The 17564-nt window shown below is 34.1% G+C and overlaps 1 protein-coding gene across 4 annotated transcripts in view; it reads right to left on the bottom strand.

The window, feature by feature from the left end:
• The window catches only part of LOC149065606 (twitchin-like), an 834903-nt gene that overhangs the window by 707099 nt on the left and 110240 nt on the right, over nt 1–17564 (bottom strand). For all 4 annotated transcript variants that reach the window (XM_089253452.1, XM_089253454.1, XM_089253453.1 and 1 more), the window contains 4 exons: nt 11261–11487; nt 4576–4666; nt 2503–2726; nt 947–1037 (listed from right to left, as the gene is read on the bottom strand). In XM_089253452.1, coding sequence (XP_089109578.1) covers nt 947–1037; nt 2503–2726; nt 4576–4666; nt 11261–11487 — 633 coding nt within the window. The remainder of the gene's footprint in view (nt 1–946; nt 1038–2502; nt 2727–4575; nt 4667–11260; nt 11488–17564) is intronic.

Here is a 17564-nt window from a genome sequence, read left to right as displayed (position 1 = left end):
GTTTTTGATAAAGAGATGAACCTCTTTTTTGAAAAACATTATAATTTTTCTGCATATGCAATATAATGTCATCTTGCTTCCTTTTGTACTTGCAATAATTTTCTAGCTCGCATATGTTTTTTATATTGTTTTTAATCAATGCCAGCACCACACAACCCTCTCCGATCATGCCCACACACTCTTGTTTTTGCCTATTTAGTGCATTTTTTATGTACCTTAATGTACCTATTTTTGCACATGTTTTACACTTTACACTCCTGTTCTATATAATTTCACCTTGCATACTTTTGTATATGCAATAACTTCCTACCTCGCATATGTTTTTTTATATTGTTTTGAATCAATGTCAACACAATGTGTCATTATCCTCATTGTGCATAATTTTTGATTGCAGCTCGCTCTATAAACTTACGATAGATTTCTTACTTTGTTTTTTTTCAAGTTTGTACATCTCCACCCTCCCTGTTTTGCATATGTTATGCATTAACACAGAGGGAGTTCTAATTAATTAATGAGTTTAATAATTAATAATTTTATTAAAATTTGAAATTTTTGCCTGCTGTGTCATTTGTACGGAACACACTGGAGCTTACTCCTTTTTTTCAAGTGCCCCAGCAGTTTAAATTTCTTATAAAATGGCCTGCACTATCTCCATCCACATTACCAGGGCAGTAAAAAAAACAAAAAATTTTCTAGTTGTCCATGCATTTACGAACTTTTCATTCTCTCTTTTTTCCAAGTTTTCCCATTTAAATCCTTATTAATTTCATGTGACTGTGAAAAATCTGCTTGCTGTAAGCAACAGAATTACTATACAAGCAAATATACCATTGTACCAGAAAAAAATATGAATTTGATCATTAAATTTAGACTCTTTCAAAAAGCAGGCTCATTATAAGCAGATCCAACTGTATACAATAACAATTTAGATAAAATCCATACTCACATTCAATATTGAGAGTAAGATTGGCATTACTTTCACCTGCAGAGTTCTTAACATTGCATTTGTATAAACCAGCATCAGTTACTTCTAAGTTCTGAGAAAATAAATGATTTCATTCTCAGTATTCTAAATTAACAGACACATTATATATAAAAAAACTTTTTTTTAAATATATCTTTAATTAGTGTAAAAAAGTATTTGCACCATAGATGTCAGAGGGATTAACAAATATATTTTAAAGATGTTGGCATAATTTTACAAATTCTGTGGATCCACACTAGTCTTTCTGACTGTTGAATTTATATCTACTGCAAATAAAAAATATTAATCCTCTGAATACTACCATAAGAAAAAAATCTCCTGATAGGACAGTCAATATTTTTTTTATGTTTTCATTTATGGCGTTGGCTCACATGTGAGAGGGTAATCTGTAGAATGGAACTGTGTAACTACACAAATTTATTCAGCAGCATGGTAGTTAGTGTCAAGTAAGTAGCGCTTTCTTTTGAATAAGGTATCTCATTTAGAATGGAACTTTCGGGCTGAAATTCGAGGTAGAATATACCGAAAGAAAAAGTTTGCTTATATGAAGTTGAATTGCTTATTAAAGTTATGATGCAAGGTGAGTTACAAAATTTTGTACTTTATTTTAATGTCTATTTTTTTATAATTCCTACAATCAAGGCTGAAAAGTATGTGCATTCTTTTTGTTCATGCTGTTGATTTGTTCATAACATGCAATGTCTTCTTGTATATTTTTCTACCCTTTCTGAAATCTTTATCAGACTACATTTTCAGAAATTTTTTAAATCATCTGCTGCTCTCCACAAATTTTACTTGAAGACAAAGCTAAATTTTTAAGTGGAAAGATTTTTAGACCTACAACTCCATAGTTTCCCACCTCAAATTTTCATTCTTTGACTAATTTGGCAACTCCTTAACTCTAAAGCCATTATTTTACTCTCTATCTCAAGCTTCAATAAATAAGAGAAACTATTTCCACCATTTTCAGATTCTAAATTGAACTCCTTTTCAATATTCATCAATATAATTACCTTTGGAAAAATTCGCCCTCTTCCTTAAGGCCTTCACATATCATTTGAGTACTTCCTTTCAAATATTTTTCATGAAATGATAAATCACTTTGTCTCATCCACATGCTGAATTACGAATGACATGCAGAACTCTCCATTATGCTTTTTTTTATCATTTCCTGTTGTTGCTACAGCCATCTTTCATGAAATGTACATTGCATATATGTGGTCCACAGATAAATTTTATATCCCTTAAATACAGATGATTCTGTCATGAGAGTCGCGACTAAAGGGGAGGAGTGAGACAGGTTTAGTTGAAACATTTTTGTCAAATATTGTCAAGATCAACTTGGCTAGAATTGCCTATTATTGCAGTTTGCAACTTTAAAGTTTGTAAATTGAACATTCATAAGTCTGGGAGTGGCTGTATTTACAAAAATAAAAATGACATTGGAATAAAAATAAGTTTTATAGGACGAGAAATCATTTCTCTCTATAGATTTTTCATAAGGAAATGTTACAAACCTTTAATTCAAGTTTAATGGTATAAACATTCTTTTCTTGTTTTACTGTTTGCTTAATTCTGGAACTTTCTTTAACATCTTGCCCATCACAGAACCATCTAATATCAGGTTTTGGGGATGCTCTAACTTTACATTCCATCACTATTCTGTTCCCTCCATCCTCTGGAATGATTTTTGGCTTTTCTACAAATGTAGGCGCTTCTCCTGATGCAGGTGCTTGTTCAGCTGAAACAATAAAACCAGTAACTAATGGAAAAATGTTTTCTCTCAATTTAGAAATCATACACAATACCTATAAGAATAGAGCATTGAACCACCTTCCTTATGAGAGCAAGATAATCCTGGAATAGCTAGAAAAAAAAATTTAGAGCTTTCTCTACCATTATCATGACATTTCATTGATAACTCTATGAACAAAATTTGATTTTTTTCTCTTTTTCCCCTTGCTCTCTCTGCTATATTTAGTAATATGTAGAGTATCTATGTTTTCTCAATGTTCATAAAGATATCAGATTCAGAGATATATCGCTGGTGAATCCCCAAAATCCATAGTGAATCATGGCCCACCCAACTGCACAGCAGCAAAGGAAAAAAAAAAAAAAGAGTTTATCGCATTACACTTTGGTAAATGACTGATAAAGAAATAATCTAATAATTTTATTATACTTTTGATGATCAGGCGGTGCAAAATACTGATGTATTAGATGCCCTCAGAAGAATAAAACAGAGGACGATTTTAAATATATATAGAAGGTGATTTTGGTGATGCAACTACAGTCACCTATTTGTGAAGTCTAATTAATGAGCGGCTCAGGTTTTCAGAACGTTGTTCAGTGGTGTTCAAAAATCGAATAGAATGCTCAGTTTCATTTTCAAAAAGGTCTCTTTGCATTCTTCTGAAGTCATTCTTCCGCTTTTCCGAAGCTTAATTCATAATGGACTGGAATATGCTGTAAGGTTTTGGTAAAAACCTTTAGAGGGACATAAACTTGGTTAAAGGGGTTTAGAGAGGCATGTTTTTGTTGGCACATGGATTGAATTATGAAGAGAGACTTCATTTTTTGAATATGTTTACATCGGAAGAATGCAGGTGTAGGGGTGATATGATCGAAGTGTTCAAAATTTTCAATGGAATGGACCATGAATTATTAATATGCTGTCAATCAACTGCTTTGACAAGAGACAATTGTAGGTTGTGGTGTCGCAGGGAATTTTTCTCTAATAGGGTTGTTAATAAATGGAATAGCTTCATCATCATCATCATCATCATTTGGCGTCCCATAGGGGAAGAGCTTAGGCAAATTTTGCCCATTGCTCTAGCACCAAGTGGTTCAACATGAGTTGTAGGTCATGTAAGAATGAAGAAAGATATTATTCTGTGGAAATACCCAGAGTTTGGTGACTGCTCCGGGGACGAGAGTTATGGTGTCTATTACCACATTGTATTGGGTCTCTGTATGGGACATTAAGGAGAACCGCAACCAGTAAAGCCATGTCAGAATGGAATAGCTTACTCCCAGGGGTAGTAAATTAAAACACAATTCATATGTTTAAAAAGAAGTATGATAAACTTATTGGGGCAAATTGAGAAGCTATCCATGCTCAGAAATGACAACCGTAAATATTTTTTATGGGCATTGTTGCCATATTTTATCATATATATAGTCTGTAGTTTTTGTAATTGCATTTTGAATTGGGTTGCTTTATTTTAGAAATATATGACATCCATAGTTGTTATGGGCATCTTTTTCTAAGCCACCTTGGTGGGCATTTTTCCTGTTGTGGCCTTGCATCTGTATTAGTATATTTGGGCAAGATATATAAAAAATATTGTTGTAGTCATTTGAAAATCTCTTGCAGCATTATAGAGGGATTCATCATAGCAAATTATATGATTGTATAGAGAGGAACACCAAATTGAAGGCAATTCCAAACATGATTTGAAAAAAATATTGTTGTTGAAGAATTTATCATAAAATTGAATATCATTGTAGTGAGGTTTCACTACACTTCTAAGCACAAAAGAAAAAAATCTTTTCAGATGTGAAAATTGAAAAGATAGTGTTCTACTGACCTTCTATATTGAGGTTCAAGTTGGCATTGAGTTCACCATGTTCATTAATCATGTGACATTTATAAGCTCCCCCATCATCCTTCGATGGATCCTAAAATGATAGATTTTAATACAACATTAAAGATTTGAATGAAATTTTGATAGCTTCTTCATTGCGGAATTGATGAAGATTAAAACTTTTTTAAAGATTGAGAACATCTAAACTGTAACTGTAAATTATGTGTAATGGTCTGTAACCTTTTTAGGCTGTAAACATAGTGCAGAGGTAAACTATCCTAGTAGACATGACCACACAAGCCTATTTTTTTCTCCACTAACTGCTGATTGATCACTTCTCTCTCTCTCTCTCTTTTTTTCTGTGAGGTTATCATCACACCCATTCTTGTTTAGACACTGTTTTGTATGTTTTTTCTTTTTTCTTTTCACTCTATTTTTTAATGTCATTCTCTGTCTTTCTGTCATATCTCCTTTTTCATTAGCTTTAGGTTTAAAACCATACCTGAAAATGCAATACTTTTTTGTATGTGGTAATACCACTTTTTCTGTCACTGCAACTTTTTTCTCTTCCCTTTATATGCTTTTACTCCAATCAGGATGTTTCAGTATGTGTACAGCCTTGGGGGAAACTGCACAAAATATAATATAACGCAATGATAAATGCAAATATTGGATCAAACAGTAAAACTCTAGACTTACATACATCTCCTAATGATGTCAACCACTAAACATCACACTGAAGCTTTTAACGGTCAATGTTCTCCAATTAGGAACATATTGGAAATGTTTTATTAATTAGAAAATAATATTTTTTGTACATTAAAGCACTTTATTTTTTTTCCTTGAAGGTGTGGGATTCCAAATTTAATTTGCAAAACAAAAGTTTCACACATTTCAGCTCTTAAATTAATTTTTTTTAATCACCCATTTTTAAAGTAACATAAAATTTAATTTTCTTGCTTTTAATTTTAATGTTTTTCCTATGGACATGGGCAAGTCCAGAAAACATACTAGAAACTTTTTTTCATGAATTTTTCGGCTGATATATGTTCCAACTAGTCTAAACCAATGTTTCTCAACCTATGGTGTGCGATGATGGAGTAAGTGGTTCTCAAACAGACTTGGTAAAATTGATTCTAACAAAACTTAATTCTAACTGAATGAAAAATTATTCAACCTTTGCAATTTATTTTAGTAATATCCATATGGGCTCAAATAAAAGTTATTATACCTCCATACTTGGGTTTAACATATACCATCGTGTCAAGAATTGTGATCCTATGGGATGCGATAAATACAGAGTATATATATCACTAAATTTAGTCACAAAAAGCAATTTATTGATTTAAATGCAACTTATTGCCTTAAATGCAAGTAGCTAATTACTGCTGAAATTGCTAAATTGCTGAAGGATGGGCAATGAAGAATTGCACAAACCGCAGAAAAAAAAATTATTTCATGCAAAAAAGAAAATTCAAACGATCAGATAAATATTATAATTATCATAATGTAATTTAAATACTGGGCTGTTGAATAGTCTTTACTTGCTAACTAGGAGAAGACCCTTTAATTGCTTCATTATGAGGAATCGACTAGGAGTAGAGGCTTAAAGTCCAATCCGCACCTTCTCGTGGTGCAGCCTCTAAGTAGCCATGTTTAACACGTGGTGAACAGGAGGTGGATGGGCTTCCTCCAACCCGCACTGCCCAGCATTGGAGGATTACGGCCAAAAACCCTCTAAAAAGAAATATGAACTCTGTCAATAAACTAAGGCCCTCAGTCCCCAGCAGTCTTAGTGTCCCTGGTTACGGCAGCAACCAGCAAGACATGAAGACAGAGGGTGCTAAGAATCTTTGGGTTGAACCAGACTGCCATAAGATGATGACCTTGGCCACGTATAACGGACAATCTCTTTCTTCAGAAAATCATTTGCAGGAGTTGGAAGAAAAACTGGAAAGAATAAATTGGGACATCTTAGGCGTCTGTGAAATAAGGAGAAAAGGAGCGGAGAAAACCGAACTTGCCAGTGGATATGTATTTCACTACAGAGGAACTGATAATGGAAGAACCAGTAGAGTAGGATTTCTCATTCATAAAAAGTGGAAAAATCACATCGTTGAGATAGATAGTACATCTGATAGAGTTGCAAAGCTGGTCATGCAAATATCAAGCAGATACAGGATATAGATTATACAAGTCTGTGCACCAACAACAAGCTATTCTGAGGAAGAAGTAGAAGACGTTTATGAAGAACTAGACGAGCTGCATAATAAAGGCAACCATCATATCAAAATAGTAATGGGTGACTTTAATGCCAGAATTGGAGAGAGAAGAAATGGTGAAAGCTCAGTTGGAAGTCATGGTTACGGTGTACGAAACGACAGAGGAAACAGACTCGTCGAATTTGCAGAGAGCAAACAGTTATGCATCATGAATTCATTTTTTAAGAAGAAACCCCAAAGAAAGTGGACCTGGAGAAGCCCAACTGGAACAACTAGTGAGATAGACTACATCCTATCTAATAAGAAGAATATGATCCAAGACAGCAGTGTTCTCAACAAATTCAATATAGGAAGTGATTATCGACTAGTTAGATGTAGAATGTAGAATAAGGCTTAACACTAGAACGGAAAGAGCGAAACTTATCAAAAATAGAAAAACTGTCATTGATATGGTAAAGCTTCAAGACCATCGATATAAATTCCAGTAAGAGCTGAAGATCCGATTTGATTTGCTATGTAACGCCACTGAGGATGAACAAGATGTCACCACGATGAACAAAACTTTAACCACTAACCTGAAAGAAGTAGCAAAAGAAGTCACTGGAGAAAAAGAAATCAAACCGGTGAAGAAAATAACAGAAGAAACAAAGAAACTTATGAAAGACCGGAGAGAATTTCAGATTAAGAAGAATGACCCTAAATCAAAAGTGGAATATGCAGAACTTTGCAAGACAGTAAGAAAGTGGATTACAGAAGATTCCAGGAAGTTTAATTGCGGTAGTAAGCATTGTAAAGAAAACATTGGAAGATAATAGGAGCTTAAAATCAGCAAAACGATAACTGTGTGTTGGGAGAAAGGAAATTTTTGCACTAAAAAGGAAAGATGGAAATGAAATCATTAGTATTGTTGAGGAATTTTATAATAATTTATACAAACATAAAGAACAGGATCGGAACAAAGGAAAGGGAGCAGAAATAAAAAAAAGTGAAGCCGAATTTGTACAAGTAGCACCTGTGCTGAAAGAAGAAGTCTACAAGGCTATAAGATGTATGAAAAAAGGGAAATGCCCAGGTAAAGATGGGATTTCAATAGACAGTATTAAAAAAGCAGGAGAAGAATTTGCCAGTATGCTAGCAGCCTTGTTCACAAATTGTCTCACAAAATCGGATGTGTCTGAAGATTGGAATAATGCAATGATGGTTCTTCTTTACAAAAAGGGTGAAAAAGAGGATATCAAGAACTATTGACCAATCAGTCTCCTATCAGTAATTTATAAAATCTTCACCAAAGTGCTGACATATAGGCTTGAATCCAAATTGGACGAAGCTCAACCAAAAGAACAGGCAGGATTTCGAAGTGAATTCAGTGCAATGGATCACATCCAAACAATCAGGGAACAGACAAAAGGAATACGGATTACTATTGTGTATGGTCTTCATTGATTTTGAGAAAGCGTTTGACTCTGTCTTCACATCTGCTGTTGTTAAAGCTCTAGATTTAATTGGGGTAGAGAAGACTTACATCACAATATCATCAAGAAAATATATGACAAAGCAACTGCAACAATTCGTTTGGATAAAGGAAAAGCAAAGATTAAACTCGGAAAAGGAGTCAGACAGGGTGATACTATCTCACCAAAACTCTTTACCGCTGTTTTAGAAGATGTATTCAAAAAACTGGATTGGGATAAAAAAGAAATTAAAATAAATGGAGAATTTTTCTCAACCATTTGCGTGCGTTTTACAGACAACATTGTTGTTATCAGCAGTAATCCATACGAACTAGAAGAAATGATGCAAGTATTCAGGTGGGCTTTAAAATGAATCTGCAAAAGACTAAAGTTATGTTCAACCCCTTTGCATTGAAGAGGGCAATCTTGCTCAACAACACACAGATAGAAGAAGTAAGTAGAAAGCTATGTATACCTGGGACAAGAAATTACCATGGACAACGGAATCATTAATGAAATAAACAGAAGGATCAGGATTGGATGGAGCACTTTTGGCAAAAACTGTGTAATTCTGAAGAGTTACATGCCATTATGCCTGAAAAGAAAGGTTTTTCACAGTGTGTGCTACCAGCACTGACTTATGGCACTGAAACATGGACACTCACAAGCAAGATGATACAAAGGCTACAGACAACACAAAGGAGCATGGAAAGATGTATGCTAGGCATCACAAGGAGAGACAGAAAACGAATCACTTGGATAAGGAACCACACAAAGGTGTATGATATCATGGAAAGAATTAAACGTTTGAAATGGAAATGGGCTGGACATATTGCAAGAAGACAGGACAACAGATGGACCACAAGTGTTCTAGATTGGTACCCCTGTGGTGTTGAACGTCCGAGAAGGCGTCCCCATGCAAGATGGATTGACGAGATCAGGAGAGTGGTTGGAGTCAACTGGATGCTAAAGCATCAGACAAAACAGAATGGAAAAATTTAGAGGAGACCTTCATGCAGCAGTGGATTGAAAATGGTTTTTGTTGTTGTTGTTGATGATGATGATGAATTTATATACTATGAAAATGTCATGTATTTATGACCATAGTAAATATTACAAATTCAATAATTTTTTAAAAACAAAATCAGAACAACCAAAATTAAAGGAATGTCCTGTAATGCAGGACACAAGTGGTCCGTCAAATTATTTCAGACATTCTATTGGTCCTTGGGTTCAGAAAGGTTGAGAAATGGTACTCTAAACTAAAGGATCAGAAGAAGAAATAAAAAAAGAAAAAATCAATCTATCAATCTACACTGCTGGCCACCGTAAATGCAACACCCTGAAGGAAGCATGCAATATTGTTGCGATATCTCTTGTCTTTCTTGGTGTTGCAATTTGGGTGGCCAGCAGTGTAATTTTTAATTTGGCCGGTCAAAGGTTAAACATATTTAAGTCAAAGTGCTTCTTATCAGATAATAGCCAAGAGATATATCTGGTTTTTGAAAATAGAGAAAGAAAATACTTCTCAACAGTTAGCACCCACTATTTTCCTCACACTAACTCTAGAAGTTTGTGTGAGGTTTGGACAAGTACAATGCACTCAAGAATCCATAGCAAAGAGAAGAATCATTCAAGAACATGGTTACTCAAAATATGATATCCCAAACAGCTTTCAAAGTAAAAAAAAAAGGTCTGCAGTGCACCGACTGACTGAAAATTCTAGTGAGGTGAAAATTTATTGTTCAATGGCTCATGAAAGTAATAATACATGTAATAAACTTTATTTCATTCTGATGATTTTTTCTTGTGGTCGCAATTTTGATGACCATGCAAGTGTAAGATATGTGATCCCCATCATGCTAGAAGCATGACTGTGCAATGTCCTTGGGAAAAAAAGAACATGGGAAGTGACGTTTGAATGTTTATTCTGCTCATATTACTCTATGGAAATTATTTTCCTGAAATGTTTTGGGATATGTGTTTCGATAGTGATACACATTCACATTTCAGACAAAACTTTTACTTAGTAAAATAAGGTATCTGACAAGCTGATAAAAAAAAGTGAAAATCTGTACATTCGTGCTTCTAGCATGAGGGTCGAGAGACAGTATGATCATAGTTAATGTTCATAAAAAAAGGGGTGAGAGCTCTTTATGTATTTCTTTTGCATTTGTTGTGGCTGGTGAAACTTGTAAGTGGAATGATAGAAAACATGAAAACAGTGAGCAAAAAAATTAATAGTTACACCAGGGGTCACTAAATCAAATGCAAACAGTATTCTGTGAGCAAAGGCTGCAACTATGTAGAGTGGGGTTACCCAAAGTGGGCAATAGCACCTCCTGGGGGGGTGGGGCGGTAGAAGCTTTGGGTTTGATATAGGATCCTATGGGTTGGCATGAATTGAGGGTTATTCAAAGGAAAATTTGTGTGGAGAAGTGAATGAGATGGAACAAAAAGTTTGGGAAACTATAATGTGGAGCAGTGGTTCTTAAAGTAAAAGCTGTCCTAATTAACAAGTGACAATTGAATACTGTGAAGCGGTTTTGTGTGAGACTATTCTGGGAAGCTGCAGATACACACATGTCCACTAGGGTAAGGGAGCCACGGAAGACAATAGTTGGAGAACCGCTGATGTAGAGCTTAACTGGGGCAATTTCCCAGTGCCTCCAATTTTAGAAGGGGCCCTCAGGTAAGCTAATTATACATGAAGAGATAAAAAATTAATACTTCAAATCTAAATTAGCTCAAAGGCTCTTGCAGCCAGAGATGCAACCCAGCTGTGAACTAAAACAACTAGGAGTCAAGAACTAATTTTTTTTTTTGAAAAAGCCTTTATATAAATGTAGACGTCAGCTAAATTTTGAATTTACTGCCATTTTAAGATTGAAGATTCAAAAATTAATCAACTTAAAAAATCACAAGTTCAATGACATTGTAGGCCATTATAAAGCTTTGAAGGGCCTTACCAGCCTCTCACAGAACACCAGTTTTTAACCCTTGGTTTATACATACCTTTATCTCTAAAGAAACTGTGTATTCATCACCAATAGCTTCAGCAACATGAAAAACAACACGATTGGTTTCTTTGACTACTTTAGTTCCATGATACCAGGTCATTTTGGGAGTCGGTTTAGCTTTAACTTTGCATTGCAAAATTATTCGCTTACCACCATCTTTTGGAATGATATGTGGTTTTTCCAGAAACTCTGGTGCTAACCCTTCACTTTTATTGTCTGTACCTAAAACATGAAGTTATAAATTAAAGGAGGTATATTAATGGAAGAAAAGAAAAGTTATCAATGAATAAAGGAAAATAAACAAAAGGGTTAAAATATAGATTTTCAAATGTTGAAAGAAAAAAAAACAATGTGCTTTAAAAAGACTTGATTTATTTTGAGATTGATTTAAGTTTTTTTTCCAGCTTTGAACATAATCAGAACTTTCCATACGCATGTGGAAGTCTGGTATGTTAATATAACAATTGTTTTTTTTATATTTTAGAATAGTTAAGGCTTCAATAACACCTCCATCCAACATCTACCATATCGAACTAACACTTTCATCCAAATATCTACTATGGGACTCCTCCATAAAAATATTACGGTAGAACTACCATCTTCCATCCAAATATCTTGGACACATACCAAAGCATTAAAAATGTAAATGCACAGTTATTTCATATTAACAAATGAATTTCTCTGTGCAAAGAGCATATTGAACTTTTTCATAATACAACCTCTGACAATAAAGTTCGGTGAATAGTCCTGTAACATTAACGTAGATGAAATGTTAATGAAAGTTACCTTACTGTCCTTCAAAATAGCCACCTCCCATTACTATGCACCACTGAGATCTCCTATACATGTCCTGGAAACTTTGAAAGAAGTCTTCTTTTGGGATGGAGTTCAAAAGCCTCGTCACATTTCGCTGGATGTCAGGAATATCGTCAAATCTCTTTCCCTTTAAAGCGAGTTTGACTCGTGGGAATAGGAAGAAGTCTGGAGGATTGAGATCTGGCGAGTATGGTGGATGTTCAATTTGCACCACCCCCTTTTTTGTCAGGAACTGTTTGACAATATTAGCTGTGTGAGGGCAAGCATTGTTGTGAACCTTGTTGTGCGTACTGAGGTCGTACCCTGCGTAGACGTTTCATGAAACGGGTCAAAATTTCAATGTACCTTGCAGCATTCATCGTCGTTCCCTCAGGTAGAAATTCCTTGTGAATAATGCTTTGACTATCAAAAAAGGTGATAAGCATTGTTTTGATGGGTGATTTTTCTGCTCTGACCTTCATGGACAGTGCTTGATCTTCATAAACACGTACCAGCATCGCGTGAGTTTCTTTCGGTGTCTTGCCAAGCTTAAAACAAAACTTTAAATTGATCTTTTGTTCATTCATTTTCCTGTTCTCAGTTAAGAACCAATGCACTAAACAAGCACTTTGAAAAACAAGTCATTCATGGAACACAAACAACGCTCAACTGAACAACGGGGACGCATGTGCAGCGTTTTTCTTCGCCAGTGTTGCCAGATCGGCCGTTCTGACTTCATTCACCAAACTTTATTGTCAGAGGTTGTATATCTAGAGTGTGTCCCACTTGAAAAAAAAACTACAATAATTTCTGGTAAATAAGCAGCACTTAAAACAATTATCAGAGGGAAAAAAATGCTGTTGTTTTTTACATGAAATACAGTGGAATCTGTCTGAAACAGACACTGTATGAGAAAAAAAATGTCTTTAACGGAATCAAAAGATAGCCTGTTCTGATTATTTGTGCTGTGACCTTTATAAAACAGTAATCTGTCTGAAACAGAATATTAATTCAGTTTTTATTCAACTTTGACAGTGAAAAGTTTTCTTTAGGACATTTTTTCCCAGCAAAATATAATAAATAAAGAACATGGCCCATGGAAAAGGAAAAATTCTGCTGATGATCCTCACTCTAAAACACACTAAAAGTGTTAGAAGTTGAGGAATGCTTGAATTAGACATTTTTCAAAATTCTGCCAGTTTCTTATTTTTGGTCTTCTTAATTTTCAATGCCCATTCCTTCCTTCTAGACGAAGTGTTGCTATGTCTGAATATTGACAACAAATATAAGTGATAAATCTTCTGTTAAACCATTGAATTGACAGCCATTGTTCATCAAGTGTGTTATTTTCATATTACAAAAAAAGAAATTGTGGTTTTTCTTATATTTATACAATACCACAACAGACAAACTACCCAATGGAGTGGCTGAAAAAAGATGCCCATAAAATATAGATGTCAAATATAACTAAAATACAGCAACCTAATATAAAAGCATATATCTCTAAAATAATTAATAATATAAGAAAATAATAATTTATGTTATATTAGAAAATTATGTTATTAAATAATAAATTTAATAACATAAAAAAATCATGGTTGTCTTATCTAACTATGGATAGCTTCTCAATTTCTCCCAATGTGTCCATCACACTTTTTTAAAACATGTCAATTGTGTTAGAATTCACAACCCCTGGAGGTAAGCTATGGCCTTGTTGTGTTCAAATATGATTTTTTGCTGAAAATTGTATTTGATTTTATGTATATAGGTGAACACAGATACCTTTGAGAATTTTTCTGGAAATTAATTATCTTTGATTGGACAAATTTTTTTATTAGAAGTTTAAAACAGAAGATTTTGAGACTTTATGGAATTTAACAAGCATTTACTTTTTAGCCATGCTGCTAGTAAACAGCTAATGCATATGTATATACATTTGTGAGATTTTTGTAACTCTAAAAAAATTTTGTTTCTTAGGAACTTGGCTGCAGCTAGCTGCCAACTTATGTGAAGGTTTCCATGGAGCAATTCAAGGGGCCAAAAAGTGGTTCCAAAGCAAACATAGGTAATTTTAATTCTATATATTTGCCTTTATATAAGCAACGGTTTACATTATTATTTTCATGTAAAATAAAAGTATTTTCCTGCAGGATTTAATGACACAAATTTCAACATTATATCGCCACATTTTCACCGATCTCATTTGTATCAACAACCCTAGTGGAATAGATGCAAGGAAAGACATACAAAAAAAACAACCTTAGGCATTTTTCTAATTGAAAAACAATGATTCTATGAAAAAAATTATAATTATATGCACTGATGAGCAAATTTTGTGAATGGGAATATTGAAACAATCAATATTACTTAGCAAATAGCATCATACCTTATAACTACAGTGACACCATACAACACTACTACTACTAACCCCCATATGTGCTTCGTCCATATTCCTCTGCGGAACTTCTAACCAATTGGTGCATGTTGGAATGTGCGTGTCTGTGTTGTGAACCTAACGGGAAGCTTGTTTCTGTGTAATGCTTGTTATAGTGCTGCCATCTACCACATATTTTTCAAACTATAAGTGAACCATACAACACTGCAAATTTTTTATTTTAATTTAAATGGGGGGTTCCCTGATTCATAAGAGGTTGCTAAGGTGTTTTAGAGCAAACCTAAAAGTAGAGTGAAAATACGAAGTAAGCTGCTTGCCAATAATGTTTTTTGCTTAATCTGTCTGTGAACAAAATTTTAGGGTAGAAACAAGGCTAAAAAAATTGAAAAACATTTTAGGTGTCAGCCAAATTTCTTGGCAGCCAAGCATATTTTAAAGAGATATAGTCCAAAAAAAAAATTTATTCAACTTTTTTAGCACTTCCTCATGTTAGAAGATGCACAGACATGTTCATATAAAATGTTCAATTTTTCCAGCACTTCCTCATATTAGAAGATGCACAGACATAAATTCCAAAAATTTTCTGATCATACATAGAAAATTTTAGGCGCCAACACAAATTTTCTTTTTTTGCCATGGTGATTTGGCTCCTGGGATTTGTCAAGCCCTAGGTAAACACATCTAGACATGAACATGTGAATCTGTGTGCAATGCCAGGCCTCCCTTACAAAACACTGTTGATTTGATGCATCTTGGTTCTTACTGTGATAAAATAGAGGCGAGTCGCCTCAATGTTGACAAAGTGCTGTTGTGCACAACTTATGTGTACTGTGTTATAATTCAAAATAGAATGTACAGCATATTTGAAGATTGATAAGCATAATAAAGGCCTTTTATTAAAAGGGTTTTTTTCTCTCATTCTAATTTCAGGTAAATCAACATTTGAAGATGCAGATGAAAATTAATGAATCCCAGAAAATTTATTCTATTCTTAAAATGTTGTGATTTCTAATAAACGTGCAATGAATAAATTGTGATTGTTAATTTAACATATGTTTGAAATAATATGTTTTTGTATGACAAATCATGTGTGCAAGTTTTGTGATTTAATTCATGTTTCTATTAATAAGCAACTGAAATGAAGTATACAGTCAAATGAAAGTTATCAGGTGAAGTTATTTGTTGGAGGCTAAGTATGAAACAGATGGATTGGTAAAGCATCTTTAATATACATGTACATATATTTTTAAAATATCGAAGTATTAACTTGCACTAACAGGTAAGTGCTCATTCATAGAAAATCATGTTCTGATAATACTTTTTAACACTGAGAAAAAACCCATAGTTCAAAATACAGAATTACAATAAGCTGTAAGGCAGTTAATCATTTTTAATTAGAAATTGTCAATAATTTAAAATTTAGTTTCTCCAAAAAGAATTTGCAGTTCATTGTTTCAATGCTGAATATTTGGAAGCAATAAAAATGGATAATCAAAAAAAAATTGTTTAATGAATTGATCTTTAAGTGGCACTTAATATTAAAAATAGTATTCAGCAGGGCCCTCAAGTGAACAGGTGCTCTGAGTGGGGGTCTCAATCAGTGCTCGCCACCTTAATTTAGAATCTTATATTTTGTTATGAAAATTAAACTTTTTTTTCAAAGTTTGGTTTCATCAATATGAGACCGACTTCTACGCACAGCTGGGGGCCCCTAGATACTTGTTTCTTCAAGTATCCAAAAGCACAGGTCCTTTGGGAAATTTAAAGTGTGGGGCCGATGAACTCGACACGAAAAATATTTTTACTCTTATTATATATATACTGAATATTATTCTAAAAAATAAGGTCCATAAAATGAAAAATACTGCGTCCTCATACTTTTACAAAATAAGTAAACGAGTTTGCAATATTAGTGTGAAAGATAATAAATTGCAAAGCAAGGGTGACAAGAATTTATGACGAGAAAAAAAAAATTCCTTGACAAAATTTTATTTACAATCAGTTGTAAACATGAAATTGCTGCCACCACCACTGCAGAAAAATGACTGTCAAATAATTAATACAGGGTGTCTACCAAATACCAAAAGTGAAATTCTGTGAGGCGAAAACCTGCAGGGCTCCCACTCAAAAAATTAGAAAAAGTAGGATGGGGGAGGGTACCTCCCTTAGAGAACATAATCATGGCATAATAAAAAAAAAATCAAAAAGAAATTTTTTTGAAAAATTTTTAAATTAATTTTTTTTTCATAGCACACTATTTCAGTATCCTGTAAGAATGACTTAAGCCAAAGCAAACTGACAGAAATGACTTAGTTAAAAAAAAAAAAAAAAAAAATTTTGGCCAAAATAGGGTCTTTTAGCAAGGTCTTTATCACTAATAATCCTTTTCTGCTCTCCTCACAATATATATATTACAGGGCGCGGTAGCCCAGGTCGATAAGATACTCGCTTAAAGTATCAAAGGATGTTTAGAGGTGTTGCGAGTTCGATACCCGGTTTGTCCTTGTCAGAAAACTTTCCTGACACAGGGGTACAATAAAAACGGCGACATGACCACAGAAAAAATTGCCACCGCAGGGAGTCCCCCCCCCCCCATCGAGGGATTAGCGCACCAACCTCTCGATGAGTATAAAAAACAAGCCTGCTGTTTGGAACCGGCAATAAATTCTAAGTCCCGGTCTAATTAGCGCTCGTGCGCAGAAAATGACTGTGGTGCAACAATAATGATCAAATGATCAAATATATATTGCATTCTTTTATGGGAGTCACACAGTCTATCTGTCAACTCTCTTTGACAATGCACATGGCAAACTATGAAGATATGTAATTTTTTTAAGAATGACGCTCTTTTGATACCACTTCCAAATTACAAGGTACGATATAAATGAGTCAAGGTGGACCAGATGGTTTTGCTACGTTGTCCATCCCTTTTAAAAAGAATTTGTTTGAATTTTAGTGGTCAATGCCAGCGTAATCGTTTTTGACAAATGAAGCACTTTCATTTCTAGCTCTTTACTTGAGCATTGTAAATATTGGTTGTGCCTCTGCATGCCCTAAAAATACAGAAGAAAATTGAATGCTTAGGTATCATCAAAGTCACAAAACCTAG

Source organism: Pholcus phalangioides, unplaced genomic scaffold (genome assembly GCF_987345545.1).
Source record: "Pholcus phalangioides strain wild (caught in Gottingen) unplaced genomic scaffold, Ppha-v1.0 ptg000039l_1, whole genome shotgun sequence".
Taxonomy (NCBI): Eukaryota; Metazoa; Arthropoda; class Arachnida; order Araneae; family Pholcidae; genus Pholcus; species Pholcus phalangioides.
Note: the sequence above shows the minus strand (reverse complement) of the source record. Positions and strands in the feature narration are given on the sequence as shown.